We start from the raw sequence: 23377 nt of genomic DNA on the forward strand, positions 1-23377 counted from the left end.
AACAAAAAAAGCCCATTGGATTATGGTTATGTTTACAGATCCAATAACAGAAATATAACAAGTTCACAAATTACACTTAGCAATGGGAAACAGAAAGTCGATATTGAGCACGCTCGCGGGAGGTCATTAGATGAAATTGATCGCATAGCAAATGCATGCATATTCATGAACAAGAGTATTACTACATTGAAATTTCCTTCACATTTCAAGGGATCTCAGACTTTGGTATAAGTATCTCATTTACGTGAATTTTACATGTAGATGTGTATTATTCTGTGTATTTACTAGGACATACATCCTGCATTTGGATTCAAGTCTCAGGGCATTGAAGGTTCCGATTCCGTGCAAAGAAAATCTGAACTTTTTGATAAAAGGAGAAACAGACTGAACGGCGGAGCCATGCATTGCTTTGCCGGGAATGGCCTAGAGAAAAAGAAAACAGTACGTCATGATCCCGCTTCGTTGGCATACCAGCGAAAAATAAGTAACCACGAGAAATTCTGCCAGGGACAAATGTAAGTTTCCTCCACGATTGATAATCATCAACATTCCACGTGTGTTGGTTGCGCTCCTTTAAAGGGGGGGGATGCGCCCAGCTGCCAATCTCCGGAGTCTCGAGTGCACTACTCCTTGTGGAACAGATAGGGTCAGGGGAAGATTCTGATGAATTCACGATTGCGACACGCAACCAACAGGGCCGTAAATATTTCAAATTTCTGTTGCAGTTTAGTGACAGCTTGTCTTCTTCGACGTGCCAGGAGGTGGAGGATTTATTGTACGGCTACCGACGGCAGTGTTTTGAGAAGATAAGCGTCGTAGATTGATTTCGGGGGCAATATTGACACCGTAAACTCAGCTGGCGAGCCGTCACCAAGCTAAGTGTTTTACCACCGAAAATAACGACAAATATTAGTGACAGCGCCACCGTTTGTAAACAAACCTGACATCCTTGAACCATACTTTCTCCCACTTTAAAACCCAGTCCTTGTCGTTTCAGTCTCTTTTAATGTAGTTGCGACTTGCAACTAATCAACAGAAAGTTTGAATTTCAAAATTATGATTGTTCTTCTCTGATAGTCTGTTAAAAAAATTGGGACTGTTGAAGTCCCCGTGGTTGAGGGATAACGTAACAAATGCGGCCAGATGCACCCATGTTTACATCGTGTGTAGTATTTCTTGCAATGGGAAAACCTTTTCAGTTGAAGTTTTGTAGTTGGTTCCTCTAAAAGTTTCTGAAAGTTCATCTTGTCACATATAATCTTAACCCCAAATGGCCTACGTTAAGAACATGTTTATACATTTTCTCCGGCGGGGACCTTTTGTGGATCTGACTTAGTCCTTAAAAAAGGTTAAGACACTGTATGTGTAATTATGTTCTTCTCTGGTCCGTACAAAGATCGCATGATTGGTACAGGGAATTCGGTGTATTGAAACATACAAGCTGGGATGTTACAACAGTTTTAGCCTGACTCTGTGTCTATTCAGATGTCAGTCTGCCTTATCCGGACAACGGAACAAACACCCGCGGCAGCCAACTTAACAGCCGAGGAAAAAAAAAAAAAAAAGCTTTACACCCTCTCGCGCCTACCGAGTGAGCAGCCTGAGCTGTATGCCGACCGCGGCTTACCGCTAATTTCTGCGAGGAGGGATATTTACTCAGCAGTTCAAATCACCCGGGCATAAATTTCCTCAAGGATCAAGAGGGGGAGAGTGGTATAAAGGCAGGTGGATACAGCTTCTAGCTGGGAAGGATGTACAGCAAAGGGAGAAGGCACAGGCTGCAGAATAAACAGACTTGCAGTCCGACCTAACGATGCGTGCGTTTATGGACTCAACCGACGACATCATGGCCAAACTTCACCAGACACCTCGTGGCAACTTTTTACCTTTTTTGACGAGAAAGAAGTCGCTGCACCTAGTATGACTTTTCACTTAGAGTGCCATTCACTCTAATCATCGAGCTGTGGCTTGACTGAACTCTAAAGGCATCAATATGCATGGTTTTCTGTTGGTGAAATAATGAAGATGCTCCTCACCACCTCCACAGGGCAAGCCCCGCTCGAAGCGTAACTCAACAGAAGTCCCAGCAACTTGAAACTCATTTTGTTTGACCAGGTAATCGCCATCGTAACGAAAGTGACTGCGGGCTACTTTTGGAATGCCAAAAACCAACTGAGGGCCGAAGCTTGCCAGTCCAGCCTCCCCTACAACCCGACAGCGTGAAATTGAGCTTGCCCATTTAATATCTCCTCAATAACGTATTGGCAAGAACAGGTAGGGGTGTTTAACTTGTCCATAACGGAGAAGGCACTGTGTTGCCAATTGTTCCTATAAAACATCCCGTAGACAAAGCACGGGCACATGCCACAGAAGGCAGACCTGAACAAAAGACTGACCACAGAAGAAGAGAAAATCTTCTGTTTCCTTCAAAGGTCTGTCTCCTAAATCCTAGGGTTAAATAAGACCGACAAAAATGCACATTTTTTTAAACGACTTCTTTTGTGCTTAATGGGGGTGACAGTTTCCATGGCGATTCCATGGTTGTGTTTGAATGACTTCCGGTATAGCTCGCTGTTACCACGGAAACACATGGCAACGAGATGTTTTCTCTATGATAAAACCTGTTTAGGCGTGCGCCTATTGTACTGTTTCAATGAGAAGAATATAATTATGTGAGCGACCGTGTAACACTGATGATGCGCAAGTTTCAGAATCAAATACGCCAATTGGCGCATAATTTCCATCCGGGATGATTTCACAAGCAGTGTTTGGTTGGTTGGTTGGTTGATTGGTTGGTTGACAGCGTGTATACACATCCACTAAGAAGAAATCTCTGGCCCCAAAATATTTCGATGAATGGCATTTGTGCCTTGGGCATAGAGCGAAGGACGATTTTCACAATGGTCAATTCAACCCTCAAACAAAGCGCACTAACAAACCATCTGGTCTCTAAATCCGGACGCCAAAGAATCGATAATTGGGCGGCCTATTCATATGGTAGTCCGGAGGGTCATTACTGCGGACTAAACAGACGCAAGAGAATGTTTGCAATTGCAAAACAAAATTACCACACTGACGAACTCATCAAACTTTGTACGCCACTGAAGCCAAAAATATATTTGAAGCAAGATATGGCGCGTACAGAAGGTGATTGTTGGCCTGTGTGCGATGCACAAACGATTTGGTAAACAACGGCGAGGAAGCCGTAGGACATGTATTACATATGTATTCGGCACGGTTAGAACTAAGATGGCCACACCCTGGGCTTCAATGACCTACGTTGGCTCATAAAGGCCATCGCGAGTCCAGACTTTTTTTATGTGACGCCCGGCCGGGCTTCCACCTGCAACCCGGTTTCAAATTTCGTCGTAGCTGACATGTTGACTGGGTTTTAGGTTCCCATGTGACTCCTTGGGTTCCAATGGAATATCAATCTCAGGTTTTCCTCCCAATACTGACACTTTCCTCATCTTCCTCACATGGCCACCATCAATAAATAAATTTATAATTACGAGTTTAAATATGATTGTGGTCTTCTGCCCAACACTGTAACGTGTCACTTCGGCAGTTCCTGTAGTTACTTTGGTTGCAAACTGAGCAATTTTGTTTCCGGTCGACATCGTATTCCGAAACAGACCCTCAGATCGGTGTGATTTTTATTTCTATACATTATATTTTGACAGACTGCGTCATGGGTGTGCACGGGGGCAACTAAGAAACTTAACCAAGAAGGAAAAAAACAAGGACGTCTCGCCCAAATTCCACCTGTATATCATTTGCATTATTTTGCGAAATGAAATGACAAACTCCGATTACGTGGATGATATCCTCGTCTGAGGAAGAAGACAAGGCAACTCTTGTCCATAAAATGTCGATGTTTAAAAAGAATGTAAGCATTATCAACGGTGGAATGGAAGACACAGTCTGTACATTGTTCCAATTTGTGCAGTTTATGGACATTTTCTACTTAGTAAACGTATAACAGGGTCAAATATTAGCAGGTACACAACGGGACGTGGTTTAATGTCTCTCCAGTTTTTTGAATCATATAACTTAAGAATGGCCGCTTTTACGGGAACATGCATGATAGGAAGACACGGTAATGCGACACGGATATAACAATTGAAAAAAATTATAAAACAATTTTGGCTCATGCCGTGGCCCCGTGTGCAAACTTCTTCAGCCTTTGTTTAACTTCTGATTATTTTGGGAGTATACGTGCTAGCGGCCGAAATGAACCGGCGGAGGAGGGGAACAGACTCGTCAGATCGGGCGTGCTCGCGGGTGACATTTTGGCGGACGAGTGCCAATCCATCCACAGGTGCCTGAGAGTGCGCCCAACACGAATCAACGTGCCAGCGCAGGGATGGCCCCTCCATACGGCACGAATGATTTCACCGGAGATGGCGAGCCCAGCGCCGGGGATTCTGAGATAATTATCTGTCGACCACGCTTGAACGGTGTCAAGGTGCGTCGGGAAAGAGGGACAAACCATAGGCCAAGACTCCAACCACTATGCCTCGCTCGCTCATCACTCCACGGAACAAGTTGAGCGGACAGTGAACGGCCTTTATATAATGGACGCCATCACCTCTTGATAAACCACTTTCTTCCCCAATTCCATTTCTGTCTGAGCGAATGCTGGATTTTATTTCTGACTTCCCCGCCACCCACACACCACACTTTGCGCTCATTGCGTTCCTAGCCTCCTTCTCATTTCCAGTCGTCCTTTTTCCGAGCCGCTGCACACTGGAGGCCTTCAAACACCAGCCAGACCGTACATGCCATATTCATCATGTTTTCTCCGCCTGCCGTTTTCCTCAAACATAATTGTCTCCAGTGTGCAGAGACCCCTCAACACAGCGGCCGAGCGAAAATGCTTCTCCACAAAAACCATCATGGTCCCTCAACTGCACACAGCTTCTTCTCCCTGGGTCATTAGCGTCTTTTAAATCCCTTTAAGCTAGTGACCCAGGGTCCAAAAAGTCCTATGTTCCTGGCTAGTGAGTAATTTTTTTGTTATTATAGGGCAGCGATTTGGCAATGAACAGCGACAAGACAAACATGGAAGATGAAACAAAATTAACGTCAGTCACTGAAATGAGGTCCTTCAATCAAGGCAGATTCAAGGAACGCTGGAGTGTCAATTTCTTGGGTTTGTAACACCCATCAGTCAGTAAAGCATGTTCACAGAGCCTTCCAATCAAAATAGCTCTCAGTTCCAAGAACCAAACAGTAACAAGCCAGTGGAAACTGCCCCCCCCCTTATACTGGACACGCATCCAGACATCCACTTTAAAGGCTGAGTCTTTCTCTTAATACCATCATTATTGGAGTTACATGTATATTGTCTCCGGAACTCTTTTAATTGCCTGACCTTTATGAATATTTCAGTTCTCTCTTAAAACAGTCAACAAGGGGATTAAAGTACATCTCTGACATTTAAAAGTTTGCTCCGCATCATTAATGTGTGCATCCGTCTTTTCGGCAGGTTTCGGAAGTGTACTTGTTTGCGATGGCCTGTCTTTTGCCTGGCGCTATTCGCGATTTCAACTGAAACATGTTTTATTCATCCAAATGGCAAGTCGGCGACCAATTCAGTGACCCAGCCTGATAACGTATGGTAAGCGTGCATCGCATAGGCCTACACCATACTTCATTTCCAATGTAGAGCTTTATCGGTTCCGGTGAAGTAATGATCCAACGCGCATTGCGTATTATGGAAGTGCATTCGTGATCACAAGCAGTGAACTGATAAGACTCTGTGTCCGATTTTCTTGGCTACGGCAGGTTATTGCATACGCATCTATGAGAAGTAGCTGAGCTGCAGCCGTTAGCCTGCGGCTTCCATTATAAGGCGTATGTGTTACTGTCACTTTTTCCAACGCCGCCATGACACGGAGGTAGACGGCCCAACTAAATAAGCAGGGATGTGACTAGGATCACAATATGAAAAGTTTTCCATGAACTTTTTTTTATGATAGTTGAACCGTAATTCAAACTGGGAGGACATTCCGCTTCCAGGCTACAAGAAAAAGTGGCGATAACAAAGTAAATAAAGGAACAAAGAAGGCATAACAGAATGGGGATAGTGTCTGAAATGCTTTGCGACAAGCGCAGCTCAGCCAAGAACACAAAGACGCCCTGTTTGCACTCAGTGCGTGGGTGAGAAAGGCTGGACCTGGTTGACGTCACGTAACCCTGACGGTTCACTTTCATGCCCGTTCGCAGGCAGGAACAAAATTGATCTGGCATATTTTCTGCGGGCCACGTTTCCGTTTTCACAGCACACCGTGTATATGAAAATGACAGTGTGGCGATGTTTCAGATGGATATCACTTGACATGTTTTGGTCAGTTTCTTTCAGGCAAAGTATCCATCTGCAGGACAGGCTGCATGAGAACATGAATGGTGTACAATTAACACTGTATGTGGACCGGTGCAACGAACACTGATGGTGTATGATACATGTACATTTACGTATGAAATGTCAGCAGCGTTACCCCTATTGCTGCAGCAATTAAATGTTTTATTTCATTCAAGAAGCAATATTTGTACCAGAGGGGAACGGTGTGTAGCCTATACTTGTTCCATATGCTAATGAAATCAGGTTTACCTAAGCAGAATTCGCCAGCAACGCTGGAGTACGGATCCCAGGGTTGATGTAACTATTCACCTCGCCACAAAGTGGCACGAATATTTAAGGCAGATATCGTCAGAGAGTGCAAACATTCAATGCCGAAGAATATTTAAGACGCGAACTCCAATGCTCACCGTAGGCCTACACTTCAACTTGAACCCAATGTTCGGCAGCAATACCAGAGATCGTCAATTTGCTTTCGTGTGACCAGTAAAAGTTTAATCTGAGTGACCGTGTGGGCCATTATTTAGGCTTGCACAGCAGTTTGACCGGCACAGGTCCCCTTTGATCATTCAAAATAGTGCTGCTCACATGGATTGTTATGCTTCCCAACTCAGCGGAGGGAAGGGAGAGCCAGAGCTGATGACTGGAAAGTGCTTCAACAGCACACAGTCAAAACGTAGTCGCCTACGCCGCTGATCCTGCGACTTACAGAATGGACTAACAAGATGTCCCCAGAAAATTGACGTTCCATTTTTTCATCTTCTGTACATACCGGTCAGAATCGCCGAAAATATAGGGCGTGTTCTCTTTACGTCTCGGTTGTGTTTTCCTACATGTGAGTGCTAAAACTATGGCTGGCCTTCGAATAAAAATAATTGTGCTAAAAATCCCACGCAGCTAGCGAAAAACCAGATAATACACGTATTTCTGAATATCGATACTTAACAAAAATACAAACCTCTTTCAAGTACATTTTGAATTAAATTGAGGTAAACCTAAGCACGAACTAAATGATGATTTTTCTGCAAACTTTGGCCGCCTGTGGGCCAAATAAGAGTGCTCTACACACTGTACAGGCGAACGTAAAAGTGAAGCGAATTTGACATCACAAAAGATTCGCAGCAAAATCTCGCTCGAGTTGAAATGTGTTCGATTTTTGCAAATTCGTAGCGTAAAGATTTGATCTGACGTCACAAATTCCCGTTTGTGATCGATGTGTTTGTGAACCGGCCTTTACAATTTACTTTGTTCGGTGTAAGTCAGCAAAAGGCGCAAGGGTTCTGAGGGTAACTCTCTTGGTACCAGCAAAATATTTACAGACAGAGTGCGAAATACACGCGCGAATTTCATGTTGTTCATATTAAAGCCGAACTATAAAAACAACCAGGACCAAAACTGGTAGCTCTATTAGAAATAAAAAGCTTGTTGAAATTGTATGATCCGGAACGGCAAACCCTTCGCGTAAAATGTATAAACAAGTAGGACTGTATAGCTAAGTCAACACCAGCTAGTGAAAGTGGAAAAGTATCCACCATATTTCCGCAACAGTTGTAGAAAATTTGGATTTGCCTTTTAGAAAAGTGAATCTGTCATAAACAAGAACTGATGGTAGGTGGTGCATGTGGTTTAAGCCGTTAAACGCCAGAGACGTGAAAAAGAAATAAGGTTTTCCCCAATAATTTCACAGGGAACGTGTTCCTCTATATGGCGCACAGTGAACATTTTGGAGACCCTCAATTTTCTGTTGGGCCCCAAAGATTTCCATAGGCCGTATAGTGTACATGTATTCTGTGTCTATATGGTCTCATAATTCGGCCCTGATTTTTTCTTCAAACTTATCGCACCCAAAAGATCACCTTTAAATTACATATCTATGAAATATTATATGAACCTTCATTTTGGTGCCCTGTGCAGGTGTGTAGACCCACGAGTTTCAGGTCTTGCTATGATACCATGGAAACTGATTTTCGACAGACATTCCAACAGGTGATATGTAACACTTCAATTAATGTTGATAACGTACGTGAGAAGCATTTTGCATCCGGCAGGCGACGGCAAAAATGAAGTGAAACGACAAACGCTTCTACACTTAAAAAGTGAAAGCTCAAAACAGATGCTGCATGATTGTACTGGGTATAACCTCCGGAAATCAACTAGAAAACAATATACAGATTGCATACTGGCGAAAGCCTTTCTTTGGAAATAGGCCCATGAACTCGTTATATCGCCTGTGGCTGCGGCTTTTTAAGATGCAAGAACATGTAAATTGATATACAACTGTATTAATAAATCTGCATAATTATTGTTGCGTATACTGTAACAACAGTTGGTGAGATAAATAAAATGCTATCGTACAGTTCAGACAAAATCATTTAAATCATTTGATTAAATTAGATAATCAAGTCTTGGGGTGATAAATTTGGCCACAAAGCTGACCTCATGAGTCCTTCGCGATTTTAAATCAAGTGAAATTCGAAGACAAGTGTGTTGCGCAACACGCTGTGTCTATTATCAAGGCACGCTCTCTATCAAGACTCAATGTTACAATTTGCATCTCTAGCACTGATGTACTTTTGTGAAAAGATGCAATAAATATCCTTTCATCCACATTGGTCTACACACAGGATTACGACAGCATTTGGTGCTCGAATTATCTGCGTTGCATGACACTGGAAAGGGTAAAGGTCAAAAGATGACGCACATGACTTTTGCTGGTAGGTGCTACAGTGCACGTTGGGGTTCATTATGTGCATGTACAGTGAATTGAGACTGAGTGTTTGTCGTCTTTAAATCTGCGGGTTGGTACTTAAAAAAACAACTGATTAACAGCAACGAGCCACACCATTTGCATTACCGACCCTGCAAAATGATACTTTTGGGCGCCATCTTAAATTTGTTTTTAAAACAACTGTTCATTTGGGGCTTTTTTCCCTGAGTGGGTTAGGCTTCGAGAGCGCCTGTTGTTATTCCTGAGTAGCTGACATAAGCCTCAGCGAAGCGTTTGTCTGATTTGCAACGGACCAGAAGTGACCTGGAACGGCAGCCAGGGTTCACAAAGAGCAATACACGATAAACACAGAATAAACAGAGTCACACTATATGGGGGTGAGGTCTTGTATCGTGTAAATTGTGGAAAATATCAATTTAATAGCGTGATAATGGTAATTAAAGCATTAATAACAATATTTTAATGCTCAGATTCCACGCGTAAGTGTCCGAGTGCGAAGTACAAACTTTTCAATAGAAATAAACTAAAGATAGGTCAGCATCCACATACAATGTAAAATACACTACATGATGTATTGCAAAATTATTCAAAACAGGCCTGGAGGAGATACGTCCATAGTTTCCTTGTAGATGTTCAGAGTGATTAGGCTGTTAGGATTTCAGATAGCATTTACTTGCATCAATGAAGACACACAATGACCTCCTTTTTCATGATCATAGTACAGTAACTAATACACTGTTGTTTTCTGTCAGTGAAATTTAGATGTTCCTCAGACATCGAAGACATTTTGTTCCGTGTAAAGTACTAGTTTTTCTTTTCCATGTTGTGGCCTCGTGGAAGTTGAGATCATTAGCTGAACATGTCAGCCGTCTACTGAGTGAAGATTGGGTGCCTTTATAGCCGCTGCTACTGCAGTGTAAAAAGTACTAAAAATGTCCGTCACCGTTTACTGGGGCATTGAACCCTTGTGTTTTGGAAATCTGCAGGAATGCCCTTAGTGGATCGGAAAGCGGAGTAAATGTGAGAAATTTGTACATCTATGATGATTGTAGTTGTACGCTAAATACACGAACGTGCGCGTTTTTGTTCTCATGACAGCCCACATGCATTCAGTACTCAGGCCTACACTGTCGCCAGGCATCATCCTTTCAGTCAGAAATGACGATCAGTACTGCAGAGTAATATCAGAGAACTTCGTGGAGAATTTGTCAACGGCGCTAATTCTATAACCAAACTTTGTTATCGATAATGATTTGCGCTATTTACATAAACACTGATCCTCTCTTTTATCATGACTTGAGGGCTTTTGCACTTTATATATTTGCTCCTTCAAACCGCAAACGCTGTCCATCAATCTAACCATGGAGATGGAATCATGATCTAACCTGCCCGGTACACGAGCAGTGTAGGCTGTGGGATATGCCATTAGTGTGTTGCTATCTACTGAAGATAGCTGTAATGAGCTATGCCAAGCACCCGAGGGCCTCTCATAAAATGACATCACATCGTTCTGACATTACAGCCATGGAAAATACTCTTCGCATGCCAGCTAAACAGTACTTTGTCTGGTTGCTGGGTGCAAGCTTGAGAAATTTACAGACATGTAATATAAAATGTAAACAAGCGAGTGAACACACCGAGGTATACAATACCACAGTGTACTGGCCCCACTGTGTTTGTGTAATGCCTCGTGTATACGATGGCATGGTCCACAGATCACGCATATATTAACCAAGCATCCAAAGAAACAGTACAGTGACGATGCGCGATGGGGGAAGTGAAAGCCTATTTTCACTATTATGTTCGCCAGTACCGTGATCAATCGTAACCTCAAGGACGTGTTTGTTTGGGTAGGGAATCCTTGGTCTAGCTTGGAATCTGTGCAGGGTAACAATTATATTAATTTCTGCCGTTTCATTCAGGCATACATCCTTTAGCGTCCCAGAGGCAATATCCAATCGTATTCCTAGTCTGTGATGCCACGACAACGTGAAGGAATGTGTGGCATTCTCTATCCCGCTGCCCAATGTGAGGGAGGTTCTAATGACACATATGCAATATCACAGTACCTACAGATGGAAAATATTATTACGCACACTCAGTGTGCCTGCATATCGCATACAATCATGGCCATTCCCCCCCCCCCCCGACACTGCAGTGAGTCGCGGGACTCGACTGATGTAATGGGGCAAAGGGAACGTTGTTGCCTTATGACATGGGGAGACACTCTGACTTCGAACTCACTGCATGTATCAATACGGGGCAGACAATACATGCAGCAGAGGCTGCATGTGTAATGAGATGTTGTTGGTCTGTTTTCGACTTCCAAGTTCAATTACACATGATGTTAATTGTGATTGGTTGCGTGACGGCCGCTGGTCGAGCACGCATCGAACAGCGGTGATTTGGAACAGTTGTTCAAATACGCTGCATTCATCGCCATGTTTAGCCATTGCAGTGCACAGGTATACAGTGCGCACTATTTACAGGGCATGACAATGACATTTGATGGCGTGGGTATTCTGTGAACATCATCGACGCTGGCGGGATTGCATCCCTCTACCGTGGCTGTAAATCCACGATGCTGACATGAACATGTTAAAAAACCATACAGACGTTTTCTCCCCACGACTTTGCGTATGTGAATATCAAGAACTTGAAGATTAGACGTTAAGACTGTCATGTTTTATTGCTTTAGTCTTCATGTTGAGAGTGACCCATTCTGATCCGCCGAGACGGAAAAGCCTGAAGATAACGATCTTCGATGAGTGATCATCCGTGGGGGTCGTTTTAACCCCTGGGAAACGAGATATATTTTTGATACAGATTTGCATTGATTTGCATTATTGCAGCACAATACAGGTCAATTACAGAATGGCGTTGCAGCTCCATGATCACAGCAATAAGCAAGCATGAGCATTTTGCATTCGAAGTTAGTCAGTCAGAGATCCACCGCAAACCATCTCGACCATCATAATTGGGGATTTCAACTAGAATGTGTTTGCTTTAGCCTTTAAAAACGACAAGATATGAGCGGATTTTCAACGTGCATCATTTTCCATTGATGAATACATTTAATAAATTACAATAAAGGGTACTTAAGATTTGGTTGACAAACGAAATGGTACATTACCTTGCTGTAAAAGAACCACGAAAGCTCCGTTTCCACGATCATGACAACAATCCCAAACATAGCAATAACCAGGGCATAATCACTGAGTTGTTTCCGTCTTTCGAATAGAGATCTCCGTAAGCCCAGTCTGTAGCCCGTGTTGGCGTGACTGTAGTGGGTTTTCTTCTTCCCACCACCACCACTGCTTTTACGGCTCGATCCCTCGGCGGATCCGTTGCCTTTCATGTCTGCCACCGAGGAACGGGCCCAAGACCGCTCCGATCGGTGGAGCTGAAGCGGCGTGAACCGGGGGATGGTACCGTTCACGAGAGCCGACCGGTGGGCCAGGTTGACGAAGCGATTGTCACTCGACGGCTCGGCCAGATGTCTCCGTTTTTGTGCAGGTCGCCGTCCGGAACTGGAGGCACTACTCTGTCCTCTGTGGGGTTGTTTTCCGCCAGTGCTCCCGCCAATAAAGAATAACTCTTCTTTGGATGCGCTGTCATGTGTGTCATCTTTGTCTGCCTTCTCCAGTAATCCTGTATGAGCGGTTGTTTGGGGTGAGTCCGGTGTAGATCCGGACCCATCCCGAGCCTGTAGTTCGTACTCTTCAGCAGCGTGGTGACTGCAGAGTGGCTCCCAACCTCCTCCACGGCCATGGTAATCCATGGTCGAGCCGGCAGCCTCATGCAGCTGTTGTTGATTGTCTTTGTCGGCGGTAGCGGTGGGATCGGTGCGATTGCCAGATGAGGGCGCCAGCACGCCCGCGCACGCTGCCGTCGTCTCCTCTGTCTGACAGAGCAACTGCTCCGTCGAATCTATGCATGATTGCTCATTGGCTGGCGATACCATTACCACTGCCATGCCGACAATCTGGGTGGGTCTGCACCGTGCATATCAGTCCAACCTCCATTTCATTATGTTCGCGCCAAAAATCAGTTGTCGGCCCGTGCCGTTTAATTGGTCGTTTCCAATTGTCTGTTTGGCTTGAAGGCGCTGGAAGACAAAAAACTCGATTCCGGAGAGGCCAAGAGCGCTGTTTTTAACAGCTCCACGCTACATTGAGACTGTGGCTTCCCCGCCGCTGAGAATGTTACCTCCCGGTGATTTGTTGACATTTTCCACTTGTTTTAATAACGCGAGATTTTTCGAGCCATTTCTCGCGAAATCGCGGAGAAATATAAATACGCCAACGAGGGCTACGGTGGATTCCCGCGATCTGTAGCCGCTTTGCGGTACGTGTACCAACGACACCTTTACGTATCCCGCAGCGGGCACTCCAAATCTCGCTCCGTCGTTGAATCTCGTCGCTCGCGGCTGATGATGTTCCTGGATTGATAATTCCCAGCGAACCGCTACAAAAATACGCAAAATACACAGTTGGTGTCCGATCCAAATCCACGTGGGACAAAACCTTAATCGAAACTGCCGACGATATTTGCGAAACGCCACTGCAATGCTCCCCGGCTGGTCTGCCTTGTTGCAGAGTCAAAAACAACGGCCAGATTATGTGAGCGGCGAAAAATCTGAAGAAGCCTCCGCTATCTTCGCTGGCTGACTGAAATCTGGATGGCTCTGTTGTTGTTTCCTCCGCACCGGCACGAGTCACGGCGACAGACGGCAACCGGGGCCCACTCCTCGGTGCCCCGCTTCCCTCTCAACTTATTTCGGATTCACGTCAGCGTCAGGTAGTCTGGGAGACGGCCACTCGTAACGAAAATCTAGGCCTTTCCTGGCAGCGGTTTCCATCAAAAAACAAAGAGAAAATGGTCATAGCCTGCCCGCCTCAACACAGGATGGAATTCCCTCTCTGAGTAAACGGCTGGTTTTATCTGTGCATGGGGGGGGGAGACAGGAAACATGAGATTAGTTGGCGATCACTCTGCCGTGGGACAGAGCTGAGGGAAAGTGGAAAATGAAGAAATTTCAATTCAGTCTCAAAATAAGGCAAGGTTCACGGGCCAACTGGTACGAAATGAAAATCGCTGGGGTACGAATTTCCCCTGGATTGATCTGCGGTGATAACAGACGAAGCATTGTATGGCGAGGCCTTAGAGAAAATAGCTGCTTGGGAAAAGCATGGAGAATCACCAAGCGGTACTCACTTAATCCCAAAGAGTGAAACTAGGGACAAGACTGTATTATACATTCAGATTGATTTTTTAAAAATAGGACCTATTCCAGAGGAAATTCGAGGGAAATGTTGATCTACTCTTTCTCGATCGAGTGAGTATAAATTTCAACCTATTTCGTGCTACCCCTTGTTTCAATCGGAGGGTATTTGTAGCCGGAATGAATTTTAACTCTGTGGAGTTCAAAGAGTACTATAAGACAATATGGAACGGTTACCGGTATAGGTAAGACTTTAACCAACTTGGCACCGCACAATATTACCGGTACATAGTGGTCGTCGGGTACCAGTTTTGTGGAAAGACACCTCACACAACATCTCAGAGAAGGTCGAATTCAAATAGCCTGTAAAAACAAACTTTCCATGCTGCTGGTCGGAATGGGGGTTATTTTGATTCCAAACAACTTAATGCTTTTTGTCGATTGGGAAGGAGTTGGGCATCCCCAACTGGCTGGTCAGTGCATGGAGAATTATAAAGTCCGACACCCTGACCACACTTTAGGCTTATTGCATACAACGGCCGGCAAACGGACTGCAGAGTAGTGACCCTGCTCACGGAGAGGCCTAAGTTTTGGTATGATTCCAAGGGGACAAGCGTCAAACGTAACATAAAAGCTATAAGCTATATGGATAAGCTATAAGCAACCCAGTAATTCGTAATCTCACGTTTGCCGAAATCTCCCCGCGGGCTTCAGAAAAATAGGTGTTAAGGTCGGTTCATACTTCACGCAAAAGCGAACACGAACACGAATTTGTGACGTCAGATCAAATATTTGAGTTGCGAATTCGTAAAACTTGAACAAGTTGCAAATTGTTCGTTACGTCACATTTACTTCGTTTTCGCATTCGCCTGAAGTATGAACCAGGCAGGTCGCAAGCAGGTAAAAGTCCAGTGAAAAGTGAACGGGCAATTTGGGGGGGGGGGGCACATTATGATAATGTAGGGTTCCAAGGGTTAGTTCAACTACAAGACAAAAATGCATGAATGGAATACTGCTGAGCGGGTAAAAATGATAAAACATGATTTTATAAACCTTAAAATGGAGCAATAATAAACACTAAAACAAAACACAAGTTCTGATGTATGCTCAAAATGAACAGAATAAAGAGCCAATCACAGTAAACTTAATTAAAGTAGGCAATCATTACTGAAAAACCAGCGCCGAAAATAGTCCCGTGAGGTAATTTTCTTTTAAGAAGCGATATACCGGTAGGCCTATCTGCTGCAACGGGGGATGATTAATAACCCATAGAGGAATATAACTCAAGCCGTAATGACACTGTGCAAATGTCGTGGAAAATACACGACAGAGCCCATCATTTATGCGATAATACCGCAGTATAAACATTTTATGCTAATGTCCATTCTCTCCGTTATGTGATGCTTTAATCATCACGCGCTTTAATTAGCGCGCGTATACACTGGCCGCTCAAATAACCCGGCCTGAACACATCCAGGTATGGTCCTAAAACACTCATATAACGAGAGCGAAAGAATGGACTTGATGGTTAACAAGCCAGTGGAAAATCTGAATTCAAGCCATTGCAAAATACGGCTGCTTTCTGAAATGTCAGAAGCGTGACCCCGAAGCAACATCAATCAAGCAGGCGAGGCATTTGGAGAAGCCGCTGCGTCAGTACAAGGGCCCTCGAAGACTACCAGTAAAATGATCCCCTGGGAGCTACTGACGAGCACCAGCGAAGACAATTCATAAGGCATGATAATTGCTGGTAATCCTCTCATTTCACAGGGCTTTTTTTACCTACCATGCAGACGGTTCGTATCCAAACACTCGATATAACAGAAAATTTATTCTGGCAGTTAATACCGAAAACCAAAACGGTCATATTTGCATATACATAATAAAACATCTGTTTCCACAGACGCTTAATGCAATTCAGTGTGGACAAATAGCCATCTAATGGAAATGTCATGAGCAATGGACGAGGTGGCGTTTCGGTAACTGTTAAATGTTGTTTTCCCACGCGCATCACAAAAACGCCGACTTTCGTTATTAAGCATTCCGCAATTAATCAATTTCAGTAAGCTGTAATATTCGCACAGTTCATCTAAATAATCAAAATGAGAGTCCGTCTCGTGCATTAGTTCTAATACCCAATAATGCGTATCAAAATCCCACATGGTGTGTGTCTCAGGAAACGAACAGTGAAAATGTGTTAAACGTCAGAAAGACAGCACTGAAACACAGAATATTAAGACCACTATCAACATTAACCAGAAATAAAAGAGATTATTACAATGCAAAATTTCCATTTTGAAATTAATTTGCAGTGTCGTGGCCAGATATATCAAAGGACCATCACAACACAGTCTGAAGTGAAACGCTGTCAAAATCGACGGTGACAGAGGGAGTCTCTGTTATGATCAGTGTCGAGTTTCGACCCATGATGGATTCGACTACGACTCTCCCTTTCGTGAAAACAAAACAGATGTTTTCCATTTTTGTTTGTTTGTTTTCTCTTCTATTCTTTCCTTATCTTTTCGTGTTAGTGCTTTGTGCTTTGGACCGCATTCTGCTGTGTTTTGAAACAACATGTTTGGCCAGTGGACTAAATGATGAGCTAACCCTCTCTGATGGAAAGACCCTAGAGTGCAAACAAAGTTCCCATTATCGATACTGGCGCGCGCGTGCGAGCTGACAAGAGGGGACTGACTGTACAACATGCTATGTCAATCGGTTCTAACAACACCCTGGATATGCAAGAAAATACGAGCAAGCGAAAATCAACTGAACGAGACAAAATAGTGGGAAAAAACATTAACAGAGAACAGGGAGAGGACATGTTAATTTGAGCAGACAGAGGTTGTTCAAACTGTGTGTTTTCTACTTCCTTAAAAACAAAAACGCTCTTTAAGAAATCTTATACAATGTCAACGTCAAAATTACAATCGTGATTACTCCACGTATTTGCAAAAGAAAAACTTGTAAATAAAGTAATGTAATATCGTCCCGAATTTTGCTCTTGTTTAGTTGCATTACGCGTTTATATTTGCCGACTGAGGTAGCTTTGAAAATGAAAACGTTTGGGATCTACGTGTTAGTGTATGGGTGTTATTCTTGAAAATGCAGAGTGACCAACTCAACGTGTCCCTGGTAGTTTTGAATTATACATAAACGACAACCGAAATCACTCACATTATCTTTTCGTCTCGATGCTACTGCAGTGTACGTGATTTCGACATTACAACTTCACTGGCTCACGAGGTATCAGTGGTTTGGAACGCGCAATTCAACCGGGACTGGCGTTACATCCTGAGAGCACGGTGGCAAGCAGCGCAAAGGAGAGTTACAGGTGTTCATAAACCTGACTAATGAGGGTAAACTTCACTAGAGCCTTCGACAAACCTCTACGTTTGACACCATGTACATGTACTGTACGTGCACCATTTCCATCCAAATAATATGACAAGGGGCGGTACGTTGAAGAAAACGTGAGCACTCTTTGAGCCAATGTGTCGTGCCTTACTTGATCTTAATTCTTGACGAATATAACAATAACAGTACACAACTGCGACCACCCATTTCACGATGACAGCAGTGACAAGGATAAAGACATTTCATTCCTTTTTTCTTCTAACCAAACTCGGAGGCTCAGATATTTGTAATGATCTCATATCTTCGTGACAAGAGGTACTTGCCGTAGGCCAATGCACATTACGACAAACTGTGGTGTGACTAACATGCGTTCTTTTTATGCTAATCGAATCATCTGACGGTAATGATATTATCATTTTATGGACCAAACACGGCCCTGAAATGCTATGGTATAAGACCATACTTCAATCTACACATCCATACCTGTACGGTGCTGGCAATGATTGCAACAATAGCTCCGTGTGCTAGTAGACCAAAGGATGGCAGAAAAAAAGTACATATCCGATGCCTCTTGAGTTAAGGTCACTGTGTTTACAACACTCAGTTGAATGTAACAATCTGACACGAAAGCTGTGGAGTAAGGCTGTTTCAACTAAGCCCCGAGTGACGAATGCCTTGCGTGTCCGATAGCCGCTCATTCAGACTACCACATCATCCTGCGCAAAACAGGTGGTCCCGTCTCTCTGCCCGAGACGCTAAAGCACGTCGACGGATCTAAAATCCAACCAAAACTCCGGAACCAACCGACAGGCGGAGATACCAGCAGACACACTTTCCTAATTGAATGAATGGTGCTTTCACACACGTCTCCGCACCCTCTCCAGTTGCATCACTCGCCCATTTACCTTTGGATAATGACGCCGAAGTGAGGCCCCCTTTCCTCATTCGCACTCTCGAGCACTGCAGCTGATCCAAAGTCCAAGTGGTGCTGTACAGCATAATGTCACAGCCAGCATGTTTATCAATATCGAATTCAATTATCATAATGTCCTGGCATGGGAGGGTAAAAATTATATACCTCCAGATTGTGACGCTGTGCATACGTTTTTTTTCTTTCCTTTTTTTCCCTTCTGTCTCTCGCTGTGTTTTGTGAAAATTGTTAGTGGGCCGTCTTTTGTCGTACAATATTCAACAGCAGATAGGCAACTCTTCCTCGGCGAAGTTTGACAAACGCTTTTGTTTTTGTCCAATAGTTTGGACAAATGATTGATGCTTCTCTGTGATTAATTCGAATGGGGAAGGATTTCCGGAAGCCCAATGCCCCCGCGCCAAAGGCCAACAGCTACACACACGAACTGAAACACTCACTGGTAATAACTAGCCACTTCACACCCCGTGACAGCGCCTGGGTCGTGAGAAAGTGTCGAGAGGTGTTACACACGGAATGCGTCCACTGTGTTTTAAATGCCAGACGGCCTTTTATTCAGGCATGGAAGTTTGCTAATATTTAACGAGTAACATACCACAAAAGCATGATCAAGCATTAATGTAACCCAATTAAAAGCCTTATTAACTAGCACAGCTCATAATATGAGGAACAACCTGGTTTTGTCGCCATGACGCCATTGCTGATAAACACTTGTGACGTGACTACTACATAAACTGCTGATCGTGATATACTTATTGGTAGAAAATTGTTACAAGAGCAATATTAGACATGACAACTATCATGAGATTTCCACTAAATATCAAATTAACCTCACACCCTCTGAGTTGCTAGGCCCAAGGCTCCACCCCTCGTGGGACGGTGCACGTCCCCAAATGTCATTCACCATAAGCCCATTACTATTGAACAGGAAGAAAAAACAAGAAAAGTGAGCTTGGAAGGAGGTATTCAACAGCCCTGTGTGAAATAATCTCTTTTTAAACCTCCCACGACAAGGTCTTCAAAACAAAGATTAAATTCTCAGCGCGTTCCTCGATGGACGTCATCTATTGTTGGACGCTCTCATTCTCTGCAACATTACTCTTCAAATAACTTTCCAAGTGTTGAGTTGTAACTTTCCAAGTGTTGAGTTCCTCGAAGCTTGAACGCTAACAGTTTAGGGTATACTGCTTGTTTGCAATAGGCCTGGCGATTACAGTCATCTGCGAGCACTCAAGTCCACATATCAGTTTCAAAAATAGAGACATGGGCCGCTTTAGATGTTGAAAACTACACGGTTTGACGTATATTTTTGTTTTTACTTATCTTAACAATCTTAGCGATTAATTGGAACTTCACCTAGACGATGCGTGGGTGTAGGCACAGTACTTGAACAGTGAGCTTCTTGTTCCTGTTATGCACGTCATCGTTATCATAACCCAGACAGATCAGCGGCCATCTTGATTTGGAAACAGCGAGCTCGACATGCAGCGATATGCGCGAAGCAAGATGCATGATGCATGGCCAAGTATTTACATCTTTAAAAACAAGACTGATTCCTTTCGACTCAGTCACGTCGACCCTCAGATAAAATCACTAAAACCACACAGCCCCTTCGAAAAAGAGCAACTGAAAACGGTCTGGAAACGAGCAGCCGATAAAAAAATTCTGACCAAAACAAGGCAACCTTGATGAATAATCGACGAACCCGGTTGATATCTAAACAAATACGTGAACGGCGGGGAATGAGGAACGAGATTTTTCATCGACCGAGGTGCTTCCCTCTGGAAAATCAATGCCATGTTGCACCGGCCAGTGCAGCGGAGACATGGACCGAGCATAATAAATCGCCCAGGACGAGACGCAAACAAACCAACATTTTTATTGTGCACGTGGCCAGGGCCGAAGTCGGGTTTTGACGAGTCGTTGAAGCTTGACAGTGGTGTGCTTTTAATTAAGAAGTGACATTATTTTGACGATGATAAGTGACGGGTATCGAGAAAAGCAAGGAAATTTTCACGGCAAGTTGTATACACCCGTGAGAGAAGAGCTGGAGTGAGGACGAAGAAGGCTGCTCCGAGGAGGTCCTCTGGGGAAAGTGGTGTCGGCGCGGGATTTTGGATTCGCTCAATGGCTTTCCTTCAGTTACTAATATTGCACATGTTGACAGCTCCTCCATACAGCTGCAACAAAGTGCGCCTTCAGTACGGATACTGCTATTCTGACGCCATCTTGGTCTTGCTAATTGACCTGTCGCCCTTTACGAGTTAGCCACGCCCCTTAGATAACCCGGATGTAATTTTATCTGTCTCTGATTCCACTTTGTATATCATTGTAACTGGGCGATATTTCACAAACTGCGTTGACGCGCTTCTACCGCGATAAGTCAATTTTGTAGCTGCATTGATCTGTACAGGCATTGCTCTTATATATTTTAGTTTAAACTTCAGCATGTGGGGTTACTTCGAAGTTCGAATTCCGTAGCCACTCTCACTGTCGATCATACTGATTCTGCTGCCTGTTATTTTACCAGTGTCTCTAGATGCGGCATTGTTTATCCATGTACACATATCAACCTGCACGCTATACGAAAACTTGATACAAAAGAGATTTAGAGTCAGATTGGGCTTGCATTATATTTCATTCGTGGTCGCTAAGACCTGGACAGAAAAAAAAAGAAGCTGACTTTGGCAAGCAACAAGGCCATAGCGGTGATTACTACTTCAGTAGAGTTAATGCGTCGTGTACTTAATACAACGGCCGGTAGCGATTTGCGCCGCGCCCGCTAACAACTAGCGAGCTAGCAATTACCGAAATGGGCACGCCCGATGTATCTCAATTCATCTCCGCGTCGCTGGAGTACTAACAGAAAGAGAATGCTTCACTGAAGACTAATAAAAGGATGAGCCTGATTATGGAGGCTGATCTTTGCCGATTATACCCTCACGGTGTCCCCTGCTCCGTTTGCTTGTCCTGCGGCGGCTTAAAAGGCGATGACGGTCGAGCGACCCAGCCCGTGCCTCACTCAATGCTCGGGCCTCTTGCCGGATAATTTACGCCATTTTCGTTTGATGCCCAAAACCCTGCATGATGAGCGGACTTGACAAGCCCCCTAGGGAGCAGTCAATCGGTTTGAAGACATAGGAAATCGCGTTGATATTGACCCTAAAATGTCCCCCATCTCTACACGTTTCTATAACGCAAATCGTAGAAATGCTAACGAGATTTTCTTATGTTCATGCAACCAAACGAATAAAGAAAATCGGCAGCAGAGAGGCAGGTGATCGATTCATGAACAACACGACGACGCTCCAAGTGCTATTGCGTTGTAAGTTAAGCCGTGATGTGTGCTCCGACCTCCCCAAACAAATTTCGGACTCGTCGATATTCAATATAGCATAGGCCCTATTTAGCCTGAACTGCAAAAAAAGAAAAAGTCTCGGCCTGACAAAAAGTTATAATACGAATGTCATGTTCAAAGACATCAGCCGATATGTATACAGGCAACAATAATTCGACTCAAACTTTATGCCAATTGTGTTAACTTCTGAACTTCTGCCCAACAAACATTGGCTTATTATCATGCTCACTGTTGACCACGGGATCACGTGTAAAACCAGAGTCGCTTCATACAGTCGAGCAACATTTTTGTTTTGTGTCGCCTTTCTGTGTGACCCTATACCACATAAGCAGTTCATCATTATTACAAATCGTCACAAGGCGCCACGTCCTAAGGGCCCCGAGCTGGACCAAGAGAGGGCGCAATTTTCCTAGCAACGGAGGCAAAAATGCCTAAAATACCGTACTCGAGTCGTTGTTATGTCATAAGTCCTCACGTACCAAGAGCGCAAGGTGCAAGAGTGGGCATCTCTCGCGCTCGTTACATGTTTTTTTCGACGGGTAGTTGATGTGTTTTCTATGTTAGATGGACAGCCGCCTTTCGTTCGCATCTCGTGGAACGTGAATGTGCGATTGTCGCTCGTCAAGTGCATTTTGGTGTCAGCATGAGAAAGGAAGGTCAGAAAGTGCACATGAGACGATGATTAAAGACACGCACCCCAAACTGTGTTGAAATCTGTATGGAAAACAACAGTTTCAAGGAAATGCCGAGCACTGATGCTGGCGATTTGAATTCAATGGATGCTCAGCTTTTACAGGAACTTTGGAAAGAATGGTAGAACTTTAGACAGTACACATCAGCGGAAAGCAGTATTATCGCCAACGATTCATTTTAAATGCACTTGGTGCTGGGCCGACACATTCACGAGGACTGTATTCTCGTCACCTTTTTTTCCTTCAAAATGACTCTACAGCAATTCGAAGGAGCACAGTACTGAGTAATAGTCATATTATCTGGTGCCATGAACGGCCGTTGTATTTCTGCAAACATGAAGTAACCTGATTCAGTGAATTGATGTTCGAATCATGTTTTCTTACAAATCTACCAGCACGATGATCACAGCGGCGATTTTACTGGCAGTAATGGCCTATCAAAAGGCGAGGTCCATTACTGGCGCCAGGCTTATAGCCTCTGTTTTTTCAACGGATTAATTTAATATCGCTCCATTACACTTGTATTTCAATTTAGCTTTTAGCTGGAAACATTTCTAAAGGTTACAAAAACCAATGCCACATCTCCAACCTTTCGGCTTTGTTCAAAATTATCTAATTGTCTTCATTTAAATTTCTTTGAAACACGATTATGTTGAAAATTCACTATAATGTACGATTGAGACCGCAAAAATGAACGTAGCATTAACCAAGAAGTGGAAAAGGCAA

General features: G+C 43.9%; 1 protein-coding gene across 5 annotated transcripts in view; it reads right to left on the bottom strand.

Moving 5' to 3' along the window:
* Nucleotides 1-23377, bottom strand: part of LOC110987762 (uncharacterized) — a 115990-nt gene that overhangs the window by 69930 nt on the left and 22683 nt on the right. For 4 of the 5 annotated variants that reach the window (XM_022250816.2, XM_022250850.2, XM_087136469.1 and 1 more), the window contains one exon: nucleotides 12226-14036. In XM_022250816.2, the coding sequence (XP_022106508.1) occupies nucleotides 12226-13068 (843 nt within the window). In that variant the 5' untranslated portion in view covers nucleotides 13069-14036. Of the gene's footprint in view, nucleotides 1-12225; nucleotides 14037-18156; nucleotides 18628-23377 lie in introns of those variants that run through there. The other variant, XM_022250835.2, reaches the window with a different exon arrangement.

This window comes from Acanthaster planci, linkage group LG05 (genome assembly GCF_054643075.1).
Source record: "Acanthaster planci isolate LZ-2023a linkage group LG05, COTS_SCS, whole genome shotgun sequence".
In the NCBI taxonomy this organism is placed as follows: Eukaryota; Metazoa; Echinodermata; class Asteroidea; order Valvatida; family Acanthasteridae; genus Acanthaster; species Acanthaster planci.